A 19180-nucleotide genomic window follows, 5' to 3' on the forward strand; every position below is an offset into this window, starting at 1 on the left:
ATAAAAATTATCACGATTGTCAAAAAAAAAAAAAAAATTCAACATCTACGTGTCGTCAATAGATTTCGAAAATTATTCAACATAATTATTAAAAAACATCTTCATAAAAATATTTTCAAAAATTGTTTCTTGTTATTCATGTAATTTTAATTCTAAATTAAAATTTTTTCCATAAAAAAAAATCTAAAATATAAGAACGTCATGGCGAATTAAAATCAAAAGATAGTTTATACAGTTTCGTAAAAAAAAAAAAAAAAAAAATATACACGATAAACCGATAAGATAGCCAAAAGTTAGGATGTATATAACGTTGAATAATGGCAAAGTTTTATTTAAAAACAGTCAATAAGTACTTTCGGAAATATTCTTATCATTACCATATATCAGAAACTCTTTACTATCAATATTATCCGTTTTTTTTTAATTTAATTGTTTTTTTTTTTTTTTTTTTTTCGCCAGATAATTTATTATTATTAACAATAAAATCAACGCGTACCACCATCAAATACATATGTTGCCGCACGATGGCATTAATGTTTTTTAATTATATTATTATTTATAATTGAATTTTTATCATTCAAGTTACTTATTTTCTATAAAAAAAACTTCAGTCCTAAATTGTCTCAAAAATTTTGTGTTAAATTCACTTACAATTATCTGTAATAATAACATAATAATGATAAAAATAAAAATAATAATATTAATAATAATAACGTTAATAATAATAACAACAGTTATTGATAATTCTTGTTCGAATGTTACCTATTATTTTCATAAATTTTTATATACTTGTACGATATATAAACAGAAATATTTTTTGTGCATTATTCATAGCCTTACAATGATGTACTCTAAATAGATTTGTCACAAATATTTTATGACAATTTTTACATAATTTCTTTATATTTTTATCATTATTATTACTGTTATGTAGTATGCTTATTTATATTTACGGTAAACTGTAATGTTTTTAATTATTCTTAACATCTTAGGACTGTTCAACAATGATTAAAAATATCGTAGGCCTTTTAATTTGTCTGTGGCATAGCAATTTTAAATTTACAATATTCAGTTGCATTGATCAAATTGAAATAATTATTACTAATTAATAATATAAGTAATAATTAATATAAAAAAGACAAATATTCACGATAACTCAACATATTTAATTTAGATATTATGATAATAATAATAATAAAAATAATAATAATAATAATAACTTTCATCATAGACGAATTATTTTATAATGTTTAATGTATATACTCTGGTGGTTGAGCTACTAGATCTTTAATAATGTATAACATTTTAATTTGCCTTCCGTACTGATTAGATATTTTTGTTTATTAAATTGCACTAGTATCGCATTGATATTTCTAATCAAGAAAAACGTAATAAAGAAACTCATGATTTGTAAAAAAAAATTGAAAACAATCATATGCTGGTTACGTTAAGAAATAATTGTATTACCCAAACGCCTTTTAATTTATCTTCAAAGAATTATTATGTACTCGTGTTGAGAAACACGCGAATTTACATTATCACAGTTGGTATATGGGCGCTAGCTACCACTACTGCTTACAGGTAGTGATTGGGGAGCTCCCATCGATGTTGAAGGAACTGATCCTTTAAAATAAAATAAAATTAAAAAAAAATTTCATTACTTGGCCTTTTAATGACAAAGATAATTTAAAGACAAAAAATTGGAGCAACAATGTCAGAAATTTAATAAGTATAAAATCACACCTTTAAGGGGGATAGCCACTGTGAGGATTGAAAAAATAAGTGATTTTCGGAAATTTTTTTAACTGGGATAATAAAAGAATCTGAGGATCGATTTTTTTTTTTTTTTTATAAAGTATACATTGAAGATCATTCTCCTAAATTTTGATTAAAAAATATCATGTTGTTACAAAGTTATAAACATTTTTATGGGGCACCAAAAAAATTTCCCCGACCACAGTGGGATCTCTAACTCAAAAACGGATTATCGAAAACAAAAAAACCAAACTGCGTTGTAATCTACATGCATGTGGTAATCGTTCCACGTGAGAGATTTAGAAAATTTGGATTAAAAAAAAAATGGCGACATTAAAAATTTCGTTTTTTGTTCTCATTTTTTTGGATTCAAACAGCTCTAAAAAATCTTAAAAATCCCTTACGTACAACTATAGCTACTAAATAGGTGAATACGGAAAAAAAAAGTTGCAAATCGGTTGCAAATTACAGATCCCACCAATTAAAAAAAGTAGTTTTAAGAAAAACGCGTTTTCATCGGAGCGCCGCGCGTGCAATAGTCATTTGACACGATGTTACAAAAATGACTATAACTCGAAAAATATTTAAAATTTTCATATAAAACTCTAGATACATATTTTTGATTTAATGGGGAAAAAAAAAAAAAAAAAAAAAAAAATTTAATTTACAGTGGCTATTCCCTTAAAGACCGTCAGTAGAATTTAATTTATTTCAAAATTAAAATAAACTTACCAGTAACATTGGGTGACGGTTCTGATACTGGTAATGGACTAACAAGACTGCTAGCACTTATAGGAGGAATCGAACCCGAATTATTCAATTTCTGACGAACTTCTCGTATTTTTAATTGTAAGCTAGCTTTGCTAGGAAATATATCCGAATGCTTCGTCTGGAAGTTTGAAGTGGCCTGTGTAGATGGAAAGTATCCTTGATCATGAAACAGTTGCATTACTAATTGCCGACGTCTTTCAAGGACTTTACGAGGACCTCGCTCGTTATCTGCACGGCCACTTCCAACTGAAGTATTTACCCCACCGCCTGGAGTCTTTGGGGTTCTTGGTGAGTGTGTTTCGCCTTCGTTTCCTAACTCAGAATTCAATCTAAAGGCATCGACATTGAAATCTGGACCAAAAAATGTGTTCCCTGTTAACTTTACGCTAGCTGTTGATTTTGGTGTGGCTGATATCGAAACATCCGACTCGACGTCTTCTTCATTTACTGATAAAAGAATAAAAAAAAAATTTATTTACTTGAGGGTCGATGGGATCCAAGGCTAGGTTTTTTCCGTGAATTCGAAAGTGATATACCAGATGAATGAAGCCCAGCAGTTGCTGGGGTATGCACTGAAGACCCAGCCGGAGTATTTATACTGATAGCGTTTGGACTCTGTATATCTTCGGGTTTAAACTCGGGTAACGATGAAAATTTTTCCTGGAAATTTACCTGCTCGAGAACTCTGTAAATAATAATTTTAATTAATTAAAAAAACTATCATAAAATCAATAAGTTAAAATTTTTAAATTACTGACCTATCCATTCCATCTTCAACATTTTTTTTGAAGAAAGAACCTTTCTTAGTAGCCGCCGAAGGAGAAGCTAAAGGCTCCGCAGAATTTGGTGGTTGTGATTCTGAATTTGATAAATTTCTTTGACGGTTATCCGTGAGTTGACAATTAGATCCTTGATCCCCAGCATTGGATGTTGGTACAGCTATAAACAATTAATTTTAATTAATAAAGATATTTATAATTTATTAAAATGACTAACTATGTTATTAATAAACATAAGATTTGGAGTAGTGATCATAAAATAAAGGATGAAATAAGTTACCTAAAGATTGTCTCCGTTGCAATGGTGCTCGACCAAGTTGAGCAGGCGTAGGGGCTAACATAAACGGAGCTTTATTTGGTCCAACATCGTTATTTCTGCCAGGTGATTCTTCAACAGTATAAAATACACCCGAGGAATGCTCACTGACACTTTGATTAGCGTGAGGTGTATGAGGAGTATGAGGCGTTGATGGCTGCATGTGTTTTTCAACACCAGAGATTAAATGCATACTAACAGCATCTTTTCTTTCTTGTTCTACTTTTATATTATTGCCTGTAAATTAATTATTATCATAATTGTAATAAAATAAAATCAATTTTAAGAGTAAAAAAAAATTGAATAAAATAAATAATAAAATTACCACAATATTGCACATGATTATTAGTAATTAAATTATCTTTTTTCTCTGGTTCTGCTAGCCGAGCAATTGAATGTCCTATTTCACGATGACTCGGTGTACTGGGATTTGAATTAGTGACAAGTGAATGAGATTTAGTAACAATTACACTGGGTGTTTCAATTTTATTTCCAGTTACAGCAAAGCCTTGTACTGCTACATTGCGACTTCCACTGTCTATAATAGTTATAAATCCATCATAAATTAATCTTACATTTTAATTGACAGCTTATAATGAAAATTCAATGAATAAAATTAATCAATTGACTAATTGATTTAATTGTTTAAAATATCTTACCGGAAATGTGAAAACTAGGAATAGAAAACATCCTTGAATGCTGACCAGTTGGTCCAAGATATTGTGCGGTACCCTGTTGTTGTTTAGAAACAGCCACCAAATCATTATTTAATAATGTAAGAGTAAGCGGGGTTTGATAGGGCGCGACTGTTGTTTGGGAACGGTGAGTAGTTATTGATGGCAAAGGCTGATGTTTCAGTACAGCCATCATCGGTTTTGATCCAATCTGTTTAGCACCGTTACAATACACGTGTTACAGTTTATGACATTTATTAAAATATTATTTTCAACATTGACAGTTTAATAATCATTCTTAAAAAAATTAAAAATCATAAGCAATCACGATGGAAAATAAAATAATAACAATCAATGTATTTTGTGGATGATATTCAAAAGCCGATTATTTACTATACTTTAAAGATTTATATCAAGTATTACATAAGTATATATATAGTATATAAAAAAAATATTTACCGAATGCAGTACAGATGCAGCAGTGAATTTTGAAATGTTTCGCCCGTTTTCTGTATGAACACTTGATACTAAGTTATTGACGCTATATTGCGTCGCATACTGCTGATCCCCTTTGATAGGTTCGGGTTTAACGACTTTTGGCGATATAGGCATCGTTATAAAAGCACCTCCCTTTGGTTGAAATCCAGACACTCCAGTAGGATTTACTGGACTGAGATAAGAATAAGGTGATAATACCGATACGGATCCACCTTTATCTATGGACGCATGATGATATTTTGTTGTCGTTTCAGTACCTAATTAATGAATAAAATTAATAATAATAATAATAATAATAATAATAATAATAATAATAATAATAGATTGTTGTAATTTATATGTTACATATTATATTAAGATTTTTGTATCAATTTTGGATGGCCGCAAGAAGTTTTGACTTCATGACCAATTAAATAAATAAATAAATAAATAATAATAAGTTTTAAAAAATTAATAAATATAATAATTAATACCTTTAATAGGTTTGGGACGGCAAGTTATTTCAGTATTCATATTTTGACCCTCCCTATTCTGACCGCTAACCGGTGAATATCTTGACTGATTAAAATTATTCTCCGTGTTTTCTTCTTGCTGCATCTCAATACCATTATCAGCGGCTTTAGATTTAGCTTTCAAGTCTATATCCGATTGAGGATCTTCACAAATAACCATTTGATGATCATCGTCGGATGCATTGCCATCTTCCTCTTGCTTTACTCCGAAATCCGAGTTTTCCGTTTGCATTTGATGCTCTTGAACTCGTTGAGGTGGATGAGATTGACTAACATTATTCTGATAGAAACAAAATAAAATATAAACGTTTATTTAAATTCTAAAATTTCCTTAAATTTATAGCAGCTTTCGTATTCTTACTATCATTAAAATTTATTTATTTTATTGTTTATGGATTTTTAATAAATTATAAGAGATCATTTAGTATAGAATTTCAAAAGCATTATCAAAAATATTTATTTACCTCAGTACTCGATGTCTCATTATATACAGCAGTAACAGGAACGTACATTTCATCTGAAGCACGGGGCGTCAATGGAACATCTTCACTGGAAGGACCCACATCCGTTTCCTCTCCCGTACTATTGAGCTTGCTTCTTGATTCATTGCCCTTGAAGCTAGTCGTCGAGGATTTCCGTCTATCTTTACTGCACCATTTCCAGTCAGGATGAGCTTTAAAGTGTGCTTCTTTAACTTCAGACGCCAAATCATGATATTTTTGTTTCTCTTCAGGACCTAATGCATACCACCATTCACCCAATATTTTTGATACAGTACGATTGTCTTGATTTGGATGTCTCTGATGTACAACAGCTCGGTGACGTTTTGAAAATATCATAAAGGCATTCATTGGCCGCCTTATACGTGGATCTTTAGACTAAAAAAATAAAAATAAAAAATTGTAATTAATAATTAAAAAAAAAAAAAATTCGTATTAAAATGAATAAAAGTAATACCTTAACAGAAGGACTTTGAGGCTCTTTACTATGCAACGCACTGAGAGATTGACTACGGCGTTTGTTTGAATTAGCTTCTATTTCAGCAGGAGTAGTTGGTTCAGCTTCAAATACATCATCATCCTCCTCTTCTGCCGGTGTAATAGGATCTGGTGCAGGCCCGGATGAAGGTTCTTCACCAGAATTCCCAATATTCAACGGTATTGGTGGAGCGCTAAGGGGTGGACTCAATGCCGATGGTGGTGGACTCACTTCCGGCTGATCTACCACTGTCTGCCAGGAAAAAGCTGGAATGAAATTTTTTGGAGTTAATTGCGATGAATGTGGTTAGTAGCGTAGCACAGGAAATAGATATTTATTGATTGTTTTTTTTTAACTATTTATTTTAAAGTAGAAATAGACGTAGAAAAACAGAAAATAAGTTTTTTGAAGACCCAATACTGCTACCCTGGATAATATAATGCTAAATATATTTATATACAAGTTTATGTGTCATGAGTGTTTACGAAAATAAAATAATTATAAATTGTTTAGCATTAAAATAGATTGTTGCCTTATACCAATTTCATAGGATTATCGAGGAGAGCTTAATGATTATGATGTTATAGTTGTTCCATTTATGATTGTCCCACACACAGTAGTTCAAAAAGTTATTAATAAGTTAAAGAAATAGCAGTAAAGCGAGGATTGTCCAGCAGTTGTATGACGCACGGTGGTAAGTACTATTTATTACTATTATTATTATTATTATTATTGTCATCGTTATTTTATTAAAATTTTATGAATTTATTTAAGAAGACAATTGTAATTGCATTTATTACTGTGAAGATAGTACCACCGACGTAATAAAAGCCTGCAATAAGCATCAATTATCCTGATCATATACATCAGTAGATAATCCAAACCTTTTTTCCAATTGCGCACTACACTACTGTTCAGCAATGGCTGAGGATGGTGTTGATATACTGGAGATACTTCATGACTGGCATCTGTGAAATCCTTTTCATTTAGTGTTTAAGTTCATTGATAACATGCAGCTTATTTTATTAATATAAAATATTATTAAATAATCTCGATTTGTGTCTCTGTGTGTTTGTTTTTGTAAAAGTTTATTAACATAAAAGTAAAGCCAACGATCGGTTAAATAAATTAATCAAAAAATACTTACAAACAACACCGTTGCTTTTATTGTTGTCCTCGCAGTGAGGCAACGGCTTTGGTACTTGTACTAAATGACTTGGTTGAACAATAACATGCTGAAAAACACTAGTGGGTGTTGACGTATTTGTAATAGCTGATGTTGTTGACATAACTACACTGGTTGACATCGGTTGAGTCTTTAATATATCCACAGGAGTTACATGAAGACCAACGACTTTACTTACCGACTATAAATAAAAAAATTTTTATATTTTTATAAATATTAAACAATGGTCATAATAATATTTCAGACTAATATTATTGTTCATTAAGCCAAGTCTTTATTCATTTCAATCCTACTTTTAATCATTAAATAATAATTTTTAAATACTTAACATTTATTTTATAAAAATCTTTCATCGGATTTTAACCATTATTAAATTAAAAATAAATTTATCAATCAATAAAAACTGTATGAAAATAAAAAAGAAATTAATTATAACTTGGCTTATTATGAATGACAATGGTAGTATAATATTTATAGAATGAATAAATTTTAAAAAATAAAACTAATCTTACTGCTAAGAATTGAAAATATTATGATAATTTTCACCTGTGGTATTATTGACATTTTATCAGTATTAACGGACGGTATCACGTTAGACTGTGGTGGTTGGCATGTCGGTTGATGTAATTGTGACTGCACCTGTTCCATGTGATTCATCATACCTTGTCGGTACTTATCATCTTGCGCGATGTGCACCGACTGTACCTCTGTTCCGTTCTTCATAACAAGATACTTCTTATCATGCTGTACTTGCGACTGTGACAAGTGCTGCTGCTGTTGTTGTTGCTGTTGCTGCTGTTGCTGTTGCTGTTGCTGCTGATGCTGTTGTTGTTGTTGTTGCTGTTGTTGTTGCTGCTGCTGCTGCTGTTGCAATTGTTGCTGTTGTTGTTGTTGTTGTTGTTGCTGATGTTGATGATGATGGTGATGATGATGATGATGATGATGAAGAAGATGCTGAGATTGTTGATGCGAATGCTGAGATTGTAAACCATAAATTGGTTGATTCGATACCTGGGGCTGAGCATAGTCGACGGGTATATCTTGAGATTTATGAATAAGGCTTACATTCTGTGTAGAAGTAGGCGCTGGAAGCGAAATGTGCGGCGAATGTGGTGATTTAATATGTTGGGAATTCTGTTCATTTATCTCCGGGTGATTTGCAAATCCATTGTTAGACGTAAGTGCATGCTGGAGAATTATTCCCTGTTGCTGTTGTTGTTGTTGTTGCTGTTGATGATGCTGCTGTTGTTGTTGTTGTTGTTGTTGTTGTTGTTGTTGTTGTTGTTGTTGTTGTTGTTGTTGTTGTTGTTGTTGTTGTTGTTGTTGTTGTTGTTGTTGTTGTTGTTGTTGTTGTTGTTGTTGTTGTTGATGGGTAATAGATGTCACGACCGAAGGATGCCGAGACGGTGGACCCTGTTCAGACCAAGTCAGAGTAGAATTTTGCAGAGGCACAGCGCGACCAACAGGGGAGATTCGTATAACACTTGTTCCCATATTAGGAGGCGCTGGAGCTGTCTGAGGAGGTCGATTTGGCCTGACCATGCGATTTGGTTCGGGTTTTATTACTTGCTGATATTGAACCGTAAAGTTTGGCTGTGTTGGGGAGTGTTTCCATTTAGCACCAGGTGAAATAAGAGACGTAGGATGATGCGCTGGACTGGAGATTGGCATAAATACGTTATTTTGGTTTAAGCCTAGAGGCGGGACTGGTGATTGGCTTATACAAGGTGATATGGAAGAGTGAGCAGTTGGCGATGAAAATGCTGGTGTTGCTGAACGTGAGCTGCCAAGAGATACGAGCATATTGGCAGCCTCTGTTTCTTCCGGATCAAATCGTCCCGCCACCATTCGTCGGTCTGTGTAATTAGGCGATGTATCTGAATCTCTGGATGTTTCTTCGCCACCGCCATGAAAAGCATTTGCAGGTCCACGTAAGCCCGAGCCTTTGAGACTCAAATGACGAGAACAATAGCCTCGTCGTTGACTTTCTTTTGAGCAGCCTTCTTTACTGCACAGTCGACGCCATTGTTTGCCATTAAATTTCTTTCTAATTCCATTTGGAGTGGCCACTATGTCACCCTTTTTGTATTTGTGTGGCGTTGCCGCCTGAGATCTGTTAATAAATATTCATTGTGTTGTTAATTAATTCATTAATTATAATTGATAAATATTAAGCTTACCTGGGTGTAGCTGCCTGAGAACGGGGGGTTATGCTACGCTGCTCCACTAAGCTACTGGTACTGCCGCGGCTCTGCATACTACTCCGCTTACTGCTTCCTGATAATTTTGCATCTGTCAGTTAAATATATTCAAACATTACTTACACAATAATCTTAATATTAAATCATATTGTCTGTAGCCATTGCAATTGATGAATACGTATGATACGTTCATTACGTCTACGACAAAATAATTTAGCTAACCTGCATCTGAGGGAAATGTTATATCCTCTCTGTCGAGATCATCCTCGCTCTCCAGATCATCGTATGGCTTACTGCCATTGCTCAGTGTCACATTAGCAGAGTGCACTGGAGTACTAATTGCCATGAGAGGACTCGTACCCGTAGTACGGTAATATCCACTAGAGTCATTATGACCTTGTAAGTGAGAAGGGTGATGCATAAGAATTTGCATTGGAGCCTCTAGAGAATTTCTGTATCCATGATCTACTAATTTTTAAATATAATTATTATTAATTAAAATTAAAATTTATTAAACATGGGATCCAAGAATTAAAAAAAAAAAAAAATTGAAAATTTCACTTAAATTATTATTGACATAAAAATTTAAATAAATATCAAAATTTTTTAGTAATATGGCCCCATGTAAATTATTTAAATAAAAAATAAAATAAAAAGGATTATTAATAAATAACAAAAGACACATACCAACAGTCTCAATTCTTCTCGATTCACTCTCCATCATACTCTCTTCAAGTTCATCCCACCAGGGAGGCTGAACGAGCCTCAAATCTGCCCGTTTAACCAGGATTGTTGTATTTTCCTTGTCGTCATCACGTTGAATTCTAACAACAAAACTCGGCTGAGGCTTTGTCAATATTTTGCACACAGTCCCGTTAATAAACGATGTACCCGTAGTTAAATATCTAACACAAACTTTAGCATCCATTTTAACTTGTCCTACTGACGGGCTAGCATCACTAATAATATCATATTTACCAGCACCTAACACATCACTGTACCTCACATAAGTATTTTCACCCTCAAACTCAACATAAATTTCACCTTGACCAGCGTCTTTGATAACACCCGGATAGTATCGCGAGTCCCTCAAAGCCAGTACGTGGTGATCGCGCCACTCACTGAGATCAAGAATTGGAGTAGGTCGCGGACGCGATCTTGAGGGTTCCTCGCGCAGCGAATAATCAACAGCGGTGCTCTGAGGCGGTGGTTGAACCACAGTCTGGGTGGATTGATAACAATCCGATTGCTGGTGAAGGAGTGTCGGCTGCTGCTGCTGCTGCTGAAGGTGCGGCTGTGGAGGCGAGAGCTGAGACTGGGTCAGCGATGGCATCGTGTGCGGAATTTGAATACTAGGTTGAATCATTGTCTGCGGACCACAGACAACTTGTTTATTTGGATTGGTATTCAAGCTGACTACGTTGCTTATTACGTTACTCGTTTTGTCCATTTCCTCCAGCTCCGACGGATCAAATTTTCTCTTCTTTGGAAGCTTTTTAGCGCTTATCGTTGGATCCGAGGGGTCCCGGTGGGGTGGAGGCGGCGGTGGCTGCTCGATCACCATTTTTTCCTTCATTGTAACACACCCGCTGCTCAACGAGTCACGCTTTTCGTGCATCTCTGGATGTGTTGTCAGCATATTCGCCACCTCACGCTGCTCTAAACAAAAAAATTATTATTTTTTATTTATAAAATTAAGAAAATTCAATAAAATTTGCACTGATAAAAAAATCAAGAGAAAAATTTTTAATCTGAGAAAATATTTTTCATTCAAGTAAATCTTGTTTAATTCAAGATTGTATTGTTTTTTTTTTAAATGATCAAATTCTTTAAAATGATGTTCTTGGTTCAAATTAATTTTTTTAACAGTGTACAGAAAGAAAAAAAGTCTTGAGTCAAGCGTAAATTTTCTTAAATCAAGAAAATCTTAAGGAAAACTGAAAGTTTCTTCTTGCTACAAAATAACTTCAGTCTTCTTTATAATTTTCTTGGTTCAAGAATTTTTTTTTTCTATGTGTAATTATCATGCAAATTAAAAATAACACTGAAGTTGACAGATATTAAAAATTTTTTTAGAATTTTATATCAATTAAATTATTAAAAAAAAATTTAATTAAAAAGTTTCACATGTGCAAATTAATAAAAATTACAAATGAAAATTTTTAGAAGCATTTTTTAATTGTAATTAATTTGTTAGAAAATTTTTTTAAATTAACAGCTGACCGCTAACTTCAATATCATAATTAAAATTATGAATAAAAAAAAAATGATAAATTTATCTTCTGAAGCAGTAGCATAGTAATTACAAATTTTTAATAGTAATTAATATAAATAATTAACTTACAGTCCATACGGTCTTTGAGAGACTCATGACCGGTGTATAGTGACTCTGTAGCGGGGTATTGACAATAACTGGGTGCATACCTCAGCACCCGACTGTCGGGGACAGGATGCGTTAATTCAAAATCAATTATATCACTTTTGGTGGCTAGTAATAGTACCGACGAACTATCGGCGGCAACTCCTAGCTCTAAATTTTCATTCCAACCCCAGCTGCCGAGCATTCTACTCCCACAGATTGAGGTTCTTCGAATTGCACCTGACCTCTACTTTTTATACTTTTCTCCACTTTTTTGACAATTTATCTGTAAGCAAATAAAAAAAAAATCATTATAATTACTGTTGCTATAAATATAAATAAAATTAACAAAATACAACAGTGTATATATATTATTATATATCACGTCACCTGTTGTACATTCATTCATATATAATATATATTTGCGCGTACGCAAACTCACGGCTAATGCAATCACCCGTCGAAAATTTAATATATATCTATTTGTGTTCTGTATTGTACATAAAAACGCTTTCATTCAATCTGTATTCAAATTTTCCATTAAAATATTATCTTGTCAATTTAATCAATATTTATCAATCACCAAAGTGTGACATTTAAATTTATCTGATAAATTAATTAATGTTGTATTTTAACAATTGTTTCAGAGTTTATGGCTAATAATAAATTTTATTTCAGTAAATTGCTATTATTTAAAAAACAAATTATTATATATTTTATGAAAGAAGAATTATTCATTGAGATTTACTTGTGTTGATAAAACTTAAAAAATCATGTGAATTGTAAAAAAAATGTTATGTGTTTTCAATCTATTATTTTTATTTTTGGTCTCAATTTTTTTATACATTGACATTTTATGATTGAATTGTAGAGCTAATTTTTGTGGAAAATTTTAGTGTCATTTATATTTAGAGTTGGCTTAAATTTAATTTTTCAATTAAATTTATGAATATTATTTTCGAGTTTAAAAAATATTGATATATTTTTTAATTTAATAAAGTCCTGAAAAAAACTTACTTTTTCAATTGAAGTTTATATTTAGAGTAAATTTTAGTTGTCACAATTTTAAGAAACAAAAAGAGTTTAATCAAATTCTTTTATTAATTATCATTTATTTCTTAATTTTAATTCAAAATTTACATCAAAAATTTTAGAGTATTTTATTAAAAATGATCGAAGTTGAAACTTGAAATTTGGAGTAAAATATTTGAAAAATTTTTTCCTGTCAATTGTATAAAATTAAAGAGGACTTTAAAAAAAAAAAATGATCCACAGTGAATATAAAAAATATGATATTCTGGGTTATATTAGCGGTATTATAAAATAAATCGTGATCGCTACGATCCCGGCGTGCCGTGATTTGAGCAAGAATTAAACACTATAAAGTATGTAGTGTGTTATACATTACATTATGCCAGAATAGCATATTAGATTGACGCAATATACTCACGTCAGGCTAAAAACTTACACTTACGCACGCATTAAATATATAATTATACTAAACTTATTTATAAATAAATAATTATAATCAGCAAAAATAACAACGGGTGTATTATGCACATGAGTACTCAATTACTGCAACAAGTAAAAGAAAAAGAATAATTATCATTAATATTATTTATAAAATAAGAATAATAAATTGATTTAGCAGACAATGATACAAGTGTACGTACACGTGATAAAGACACGTTAGTTTTAATTGTTCCCAATTCATAAATCTAGTTGAGAACAGGCGATAATTATATCACAACACTCGTACACTTATTGAATAATACCAGGAAGTCATTGAGGTAAAAACTAAAATATCATTTATTTATTTATAATTTTTTGTTTCTTTACTATTAATAACAGACTACTGCTGCTGCTGCTGTTGCTGCTGAAGAAGATTAAAAGTTATATTAAAAAAAATAATAAATAAAAAAAAAACTACAGGTTGAGTTGCCGAAGATAAAAAATGATGAAAGAGTATAGAAGTAATGATGAAAAAAAAGGCGGAAAAAATTGAACACTTTGATTGCTACTTGACTGAGCAGTTAGGTACAGATGGCAACTAATAAACGAATAGCCAGCTCGACGATATAGTGCCGGAATTTAAGACTCACAACACAGATATATCTTCTTTCTTATTCTTTTTCTTACTGTCTTTATCTTTTTGTCTTTCATTTTTGCTCTCGCGTTCACGCGTTCTCCTTCGCTGTATAGAGATAATTACCTTCACATCACTCTACTCTACTACTATACCTCACTGGGTTTCTTTGTGGCTTTCTCTCAATTCTGATTTTAACCGAGACTGACACACAGGTAGACGTTTTAGTTTTGTCTCAGTCATTCAAAGGACCATCTCAGGATTAACAAATTCAAGTCAAAAAATTACTCGTCAATAAAAGATATTTGATGACGTTTTTTATTTTTCCTTCTAGGAAGAGAAGAAAAACAAGGAGGAGGAAAAAATGGGCATGCTCAAGAGACAATAAATTTTTCTTTAAGTAAAAAAACACTAAATTTTCTTTGTGTTTACTTCTGTCCGCAATGAATGAAACGAATTTTCAATTTTCCTGTTGAGAGATAATTCTTTTTTAAAAGTTAAGAAAATTGTCAAATTAAAGCACAAAAGGTGACTTTTGTCAGAAATAATTATTTTTTAAAATGAAAATTTTATTTTAATTTCAGAAATAAACAGTTAAAATTTCAAAGCGGTTTGATCACTTTTTTTTTAGTTATAATTTATCTCTGAAATTAAATTTATAATTTTCTAGAAAAAAAAAAAAAATTTTTTTCAAAATAAATCAATTTTTTAATAAATCAATGCTTGAAAAATTTTCGATGAGATTTTTCTAAGCAATTTTTCGATATCTCGTTTACTATACCACTATAAATTCAGTTATTTTTACATGGAAAAAAAAAATATTTTACGGATTTCTTATTTATACACGAAATGGTAAAAAAATTTTAATTAAATGCTTTAGATTGAAATGAAAACCGGGAAAGTTGATACACAATTTTAAAAAATAAACAAACTTTCCGCGGTATTTTTGCCTGCGCTTTGTGTGCGAATGATGAGAAGAAACAAAATAAAAAAAAATAAATAAAGAACCAGCAAGGGTCAGGAGTAAACTGAAAACGTAAGGTAAAAAGAGAAGATTAAGAGGAAGAAGAAGAAAAATACTGTGTACTGATACCTTACAAAAGTACACCTGAGAGAATTCATCCATGTCGAAGTAAAGGGACTCTTAACAACTTGTAACCGATACCTGAGAGTATAGCGAAATAAATATAATACTAAATTTCTTGTGAATTTAAAAAAGTAAAATACTGCTAAAAAAAAAAAATATAAATAATCCCGACTTTTTAACTCCTTTCATCTTAGAGACTGGATATCAGAGTCTTACAAACGATAAGAAGAAATATTCATTTTATTTACATCAAAAGGTCTTTATATTTATATTTACGTTTATATCTTAGTAACAATAACGATGTTTGAAATTTAATGGTAAAAAGTGAGTGTAAGTATAGTTGTAGTGCCGAAAAAAAAGTAAAATAAGAGGAAGACTGTCAAGAAGAGAATGAATGAAGTGATATAGTAAAAGAAGATACACCTGCATTGCCGTAAAAGCCCCAGGGGGTGTCGCCCTTTTCTTTGGCAAAGGTATCTTAACAACTTGTAACTGATACCTGTGCGCTAGGAAACTCAAGAGCCGTATTGCCCGTCATCAATAGGGTGTATATTGCTCCGTACGAATAATAAAATTTTCCCTTTAACGTGGGTCCTTTTCTCAATATATCCTGCAGTGTCTTTTAAATTTTTGTTACTTCCACAATGACCTGACTGTGGATAGTTTTACAGCCAGATAGAATATGGTTATGCGAGTAAATTTGTGTGTCGGTGGCGCATAAATCATCGGCCGGACATTTTCGAGTGCCCGGAAAAAATGAATTTTTAAAAAATAAAGGCAACACTCGGGTAGGAGACTAGAAAAGAATGAGAATCACGAAAAAAATAAGAATAAGTGAGGATGAAGAGTATGAAAAGAGGGTAAAGATTTTCGAGGGTACGCCACTTATTTTTTGAGAACAGGTCGCCGTACTCGGAAGAGATACTGGGATATTATATTACTATTTTACTACTACTACTACTACTAGTAGTTATAGTGGTGTAAGCAAGAGTAAAATTTACTACTATACACTACCAATAGGAAGGAGTCTAGTAGTAGTATTATTATGTACCTAGAGTACGAGTGTAAGTAGAATAAGAATAAGAAAATGAGAAAGAAGAAGGTTAAGACGAAGAAGAATAAAATAAAAGAAAAGAAAAGACACCACGAGGAAAATGAGAGGAATTGTTTGAAGGAATACGACGAATATCCCCCAGTGCACCTGCTTTGCTCAAAAACTCATTCTGTACGGTCTACTAGTCTTTTATTTTCTGAATGTACTGGGCCAAGAGGACAAATTCTCAAGGATTCTTTTATTACCCAACGCCCCATCTCTTGACGCCACCCTTTTTCATTACCCAAAAAAAGCACAGAGAATAAAATTAAAAAAAAAAAAAAAATGGTAATTAATATTACATCATTTAAAATATGCAAGATTTTTTTTAACTTGCAGAATGTGCATAGTACTTTGTAACTTAGAAAAATAAATAATACTTTTATTAATATTTCAATAGATATTTTTAGATGCTTTGTAAAATGTCAACAGAAAAAAATGTATGCAATATTAAAGCTTGAATTTTATTGATTGGTTTAAAATAACGTCCATGAGATGGCTAGCTACACAGAATTGTTAGATCTATGTATCTATATATTTAGATATTTATAAATTTTTTTATCAATCATCTTTGACAGAAGTTTTTTTTTTTTTAATTTTTGTCGATCTTTTAAATAGATGACAGGATTAGTTAACAAATTATTCAAGTTAATTATCACAGATTTAAATTCGATGAATTTAAATGTAGGTGAAACAATTAATCTATTTTTAATGATTGACATTTAATTTGATATCGTGTTCACATTTTATTAATCAAGATTCAATTAGAAGAATCGTGAGTAATTCAATAAAAAGCTTCAATTATGCACTGATTTGACCCAAAGAAACATTATATTTAAATATCAAAGAAAGAATAATAGATTCATTAAAATGAATACAACTTTTTTTACTGGAAACATATTTTTTTTTAATTTTTTATGGCACCAAGATTCGAATCTCGGACCAAGTAAAATTAAAAATTTTTCGCGGGTTATTTTAAATACAAAATCATAAAAAAATGTCATAGCAATTATAAATTACACTTAAACTTTATAATTAATTATTAGGATAATTAAAAATTTGAGTTACTTTAATACAAAATTTTAGTAAAACATCAAACATTTTAGAAATATTCGTACAAACAAACTTTTAAAAAGTTATTTCAAACAATTTATTTTTTTCGACAAATATACAGCTTTATTCAGTAAAATGATAATTTTATTTTTTAAATCTTCGACTGGCGCCAAAGATCGAACCCGCATCTTCTAAGAATAGTGACATTCTACTTATCGCCAATACCTGACTTATATTCAAATGGTAATAGCATCTACATAAATTGTTATATTTTTTTGTGGTGAAGAAATATCAAAATCTTTTATTCCAAACAAAGAAAAGACTTTATTTTTTAAAGTAAGTTTTAGTAAGATTTGTTTAGATTCTGTCACATGTTTACTTATTATATCTTCAGACATAGAAGAGAACAAAAAACAGTCAAAATGTCAATAAATGTTGTTCCTAATTAATTACAGTTAATTACGGTAACTTTAACTTATAAATATGAGGATTGTTTATTATTAATTCTGATATACAGATTGAAAACATAAATAAAAAAATAATGAATGTTTATTTTAAAAACTACGTGACTCCGGTGGGCTTAAGTCACCCCAACTGACTACGTTATCCTTTTAATCTAACAACGATGATATTAACCATCGATATTTGATAAAGTTTTAACACGAGCAGTCAAATTATTGAGTATTTAAAATGATAAGATAACGAAGACAAGTATATACAATAATAACAAATACTTATCAACCAGCAAATCTCAGACATGATTAGATGAGTTTAAACGGAAAAGATTTTATTTACAATCATTTAGTTAATATTTAAATATAATGATGATATTTAGTTATATCAACACTATCGCACTTGAATTAAACAGTCTAGCTAAATAGTCTATCAAAGGTTAGTCAATAATGTGAGAGCTTTCGCTCATATTATATATATATACACTTTATTATTCATAGTGATAGACATAGCAGGGAATAATAATAAAAAATCTCTCATGCAGATGATAATAAAAAAAGAAAGAAAAAGTGTGATATTATGAATATGTTAAGTGACAATAGAGACCCTGAATGTCTTTGACACTAATCAATGGACAGACTTGTTACGCCACCCGTGAATCGATGCGCCCCATAAACACGTGGACTACGTTGCGTGTGTTGCAGCGTAAAAATAAAATAAAATCCTTGATGACGTATACATAGACATATAATATGTTATTATGTGAATCTATGTGTTCATGGCTTTTAAGAGGAGAAGAAATCGATCAGCTCTTCTATTCTATTTCATAGCTGGAGGTATTGTGTTTTGAATGTATTAAAATTCTCAAATAAAAAATTTCAGTAAAAGACTTAACTTTTATTAAATATTTTTGAAATTTTGATAACAAATCAAGGTAATTAGCTACAAGTCGGGTCAAACGTATTTTTGGCCATATCTAGGTGAAAAATTCACACTTTTTTATTTTTTTTTTTAGTCTGCTTGTTTTTACGGCGAATTTATGGCGGTGATATCAAAAATATCAAAAAATTAACATCTCGATAGCTTTTTTGCCTTCAAAAGTTGGGAAAAATTTTGGCTCTCATATTTTTGAATAAAAATTACATTTTGTCTTTTTTTGATATATACACGGAAAAAAGTAAACTGTAATAAATAACAGTCGATTTATAATAAGTAATGATCAACTGCTAAAAATTACCACTTCAAACAGTAAAATCATGATTTTACTATTCACATTGTAATATTTATAATTTAAACCTTACAATTTACTCTTTACATGGAAGAAAATACTATTTCAAACAGTAATATTCGCCATGTAAATGTCTAAAATGTTAAAGTAT

General features: G+C 30.9%; 1 protein-coding gene across 8 annotated transcripts in view; it reads right to left on the reverse strand.

The window, feature by feature from the left end:
• Nucleotides 1–429: 429 nt before the first annotated feature.
• Nucleotides 430–19180, reverse strand: part of Cic (Putative transcription factor capicua) — a 34562-nt gene continuing 15811 nt past the window's right edge. For 2 of the 8 annotated variants that reach the window (XM_074243389.1, XM_074243388.1), the window contains exons 2-19: nucleotides 12015–12315; nucleotides 10358–11324; nucleotides 9893–10138; nucleotides 9650–9761; nucleotides 8016–9582; nucleotides 7431–7650; nucleotides 7168–7251; nucleotides 6263–6549; nucleotides 5770–6183; nucleotides 5267–5585; nucleotides 4755–5050; nucleotides 4281–4506; nucleotides 3947–4159; nucleotides 3586–3858; nucleotides 3285–3465; nucleotides 3063–3211; nucleotides 2488–2973; nucleotides 430–1623 (exon numbers count right to left, since the gene is read on the reverse strand). In XM_074243389.1, coding sequence (XP_074099490.1) covers nucleotides 1559–1623; nucleotides 2488–2973; nucleotides 3063–3211; nucleotides 3285–3465; nucleotides 3586–3858; nucleotides 3947–4159; nucleotides 4281–4506; nucleotides 4755–5050; nucleotides 5267–5585; nucleotides 5770–6183; nucleotides 6263–6549; nucleotides 7168–7251; nucleotides 7431–7650; nucleotides 8016–9582; nucleotides 9650–9761; nucleotides 9893–10138; nucleotides 10358–11324; nucleotides 12015–12092 — 6183 coding nt within the window. In that variant the 5' untranslated portion in view covers nucleotides 12093–12315 and the 3' untranslated portion in view covers nucleotides 430–1558. Of the gene's footprint in view, nucleotides 1624–2487; nucleotides 2974–3062; nucleotides 3212–3284; nucleotides 3466–3585; nucleotides 3859–3946; nucleotides 4160–4280; nucleotides 4507–4754; nucleotides 5051–5266; nucleotides 5586–5769; nucleotides 6184–6262; nucleotides 6550–7167; nucleotides 7252–7430; nucleotides 7651–8015; nucleotides 9583–9649; nucleotides 9762–9892; nucleotides 10139–10357; nucleotides 11330–12014; nucleotides 12316–19180 lie in introns of all 8 variants that reach the window. The other 6 variants (XM_074243392.1, XM_074243390.1, XM_074243391.1 and 3 more) reach the window with 6 other exon arrangements.

The sequence above is a fragment of the Cotesia typhae genome, unplaced genomic scaffold (assembly GCF_013202065.1).
Source record: "Cotesia typhae breed Kobodo isofemale line unplaced genomic scaffold, CoteBio_Ctyphae contig_4, whole genome shotgun sequence".
Lineage (NCBI taxonomy): Eukaryota > Metazoa > Arthropoda > Insecta > Hymenoptera > Braconidae > Cotesia > Cotesia typhae.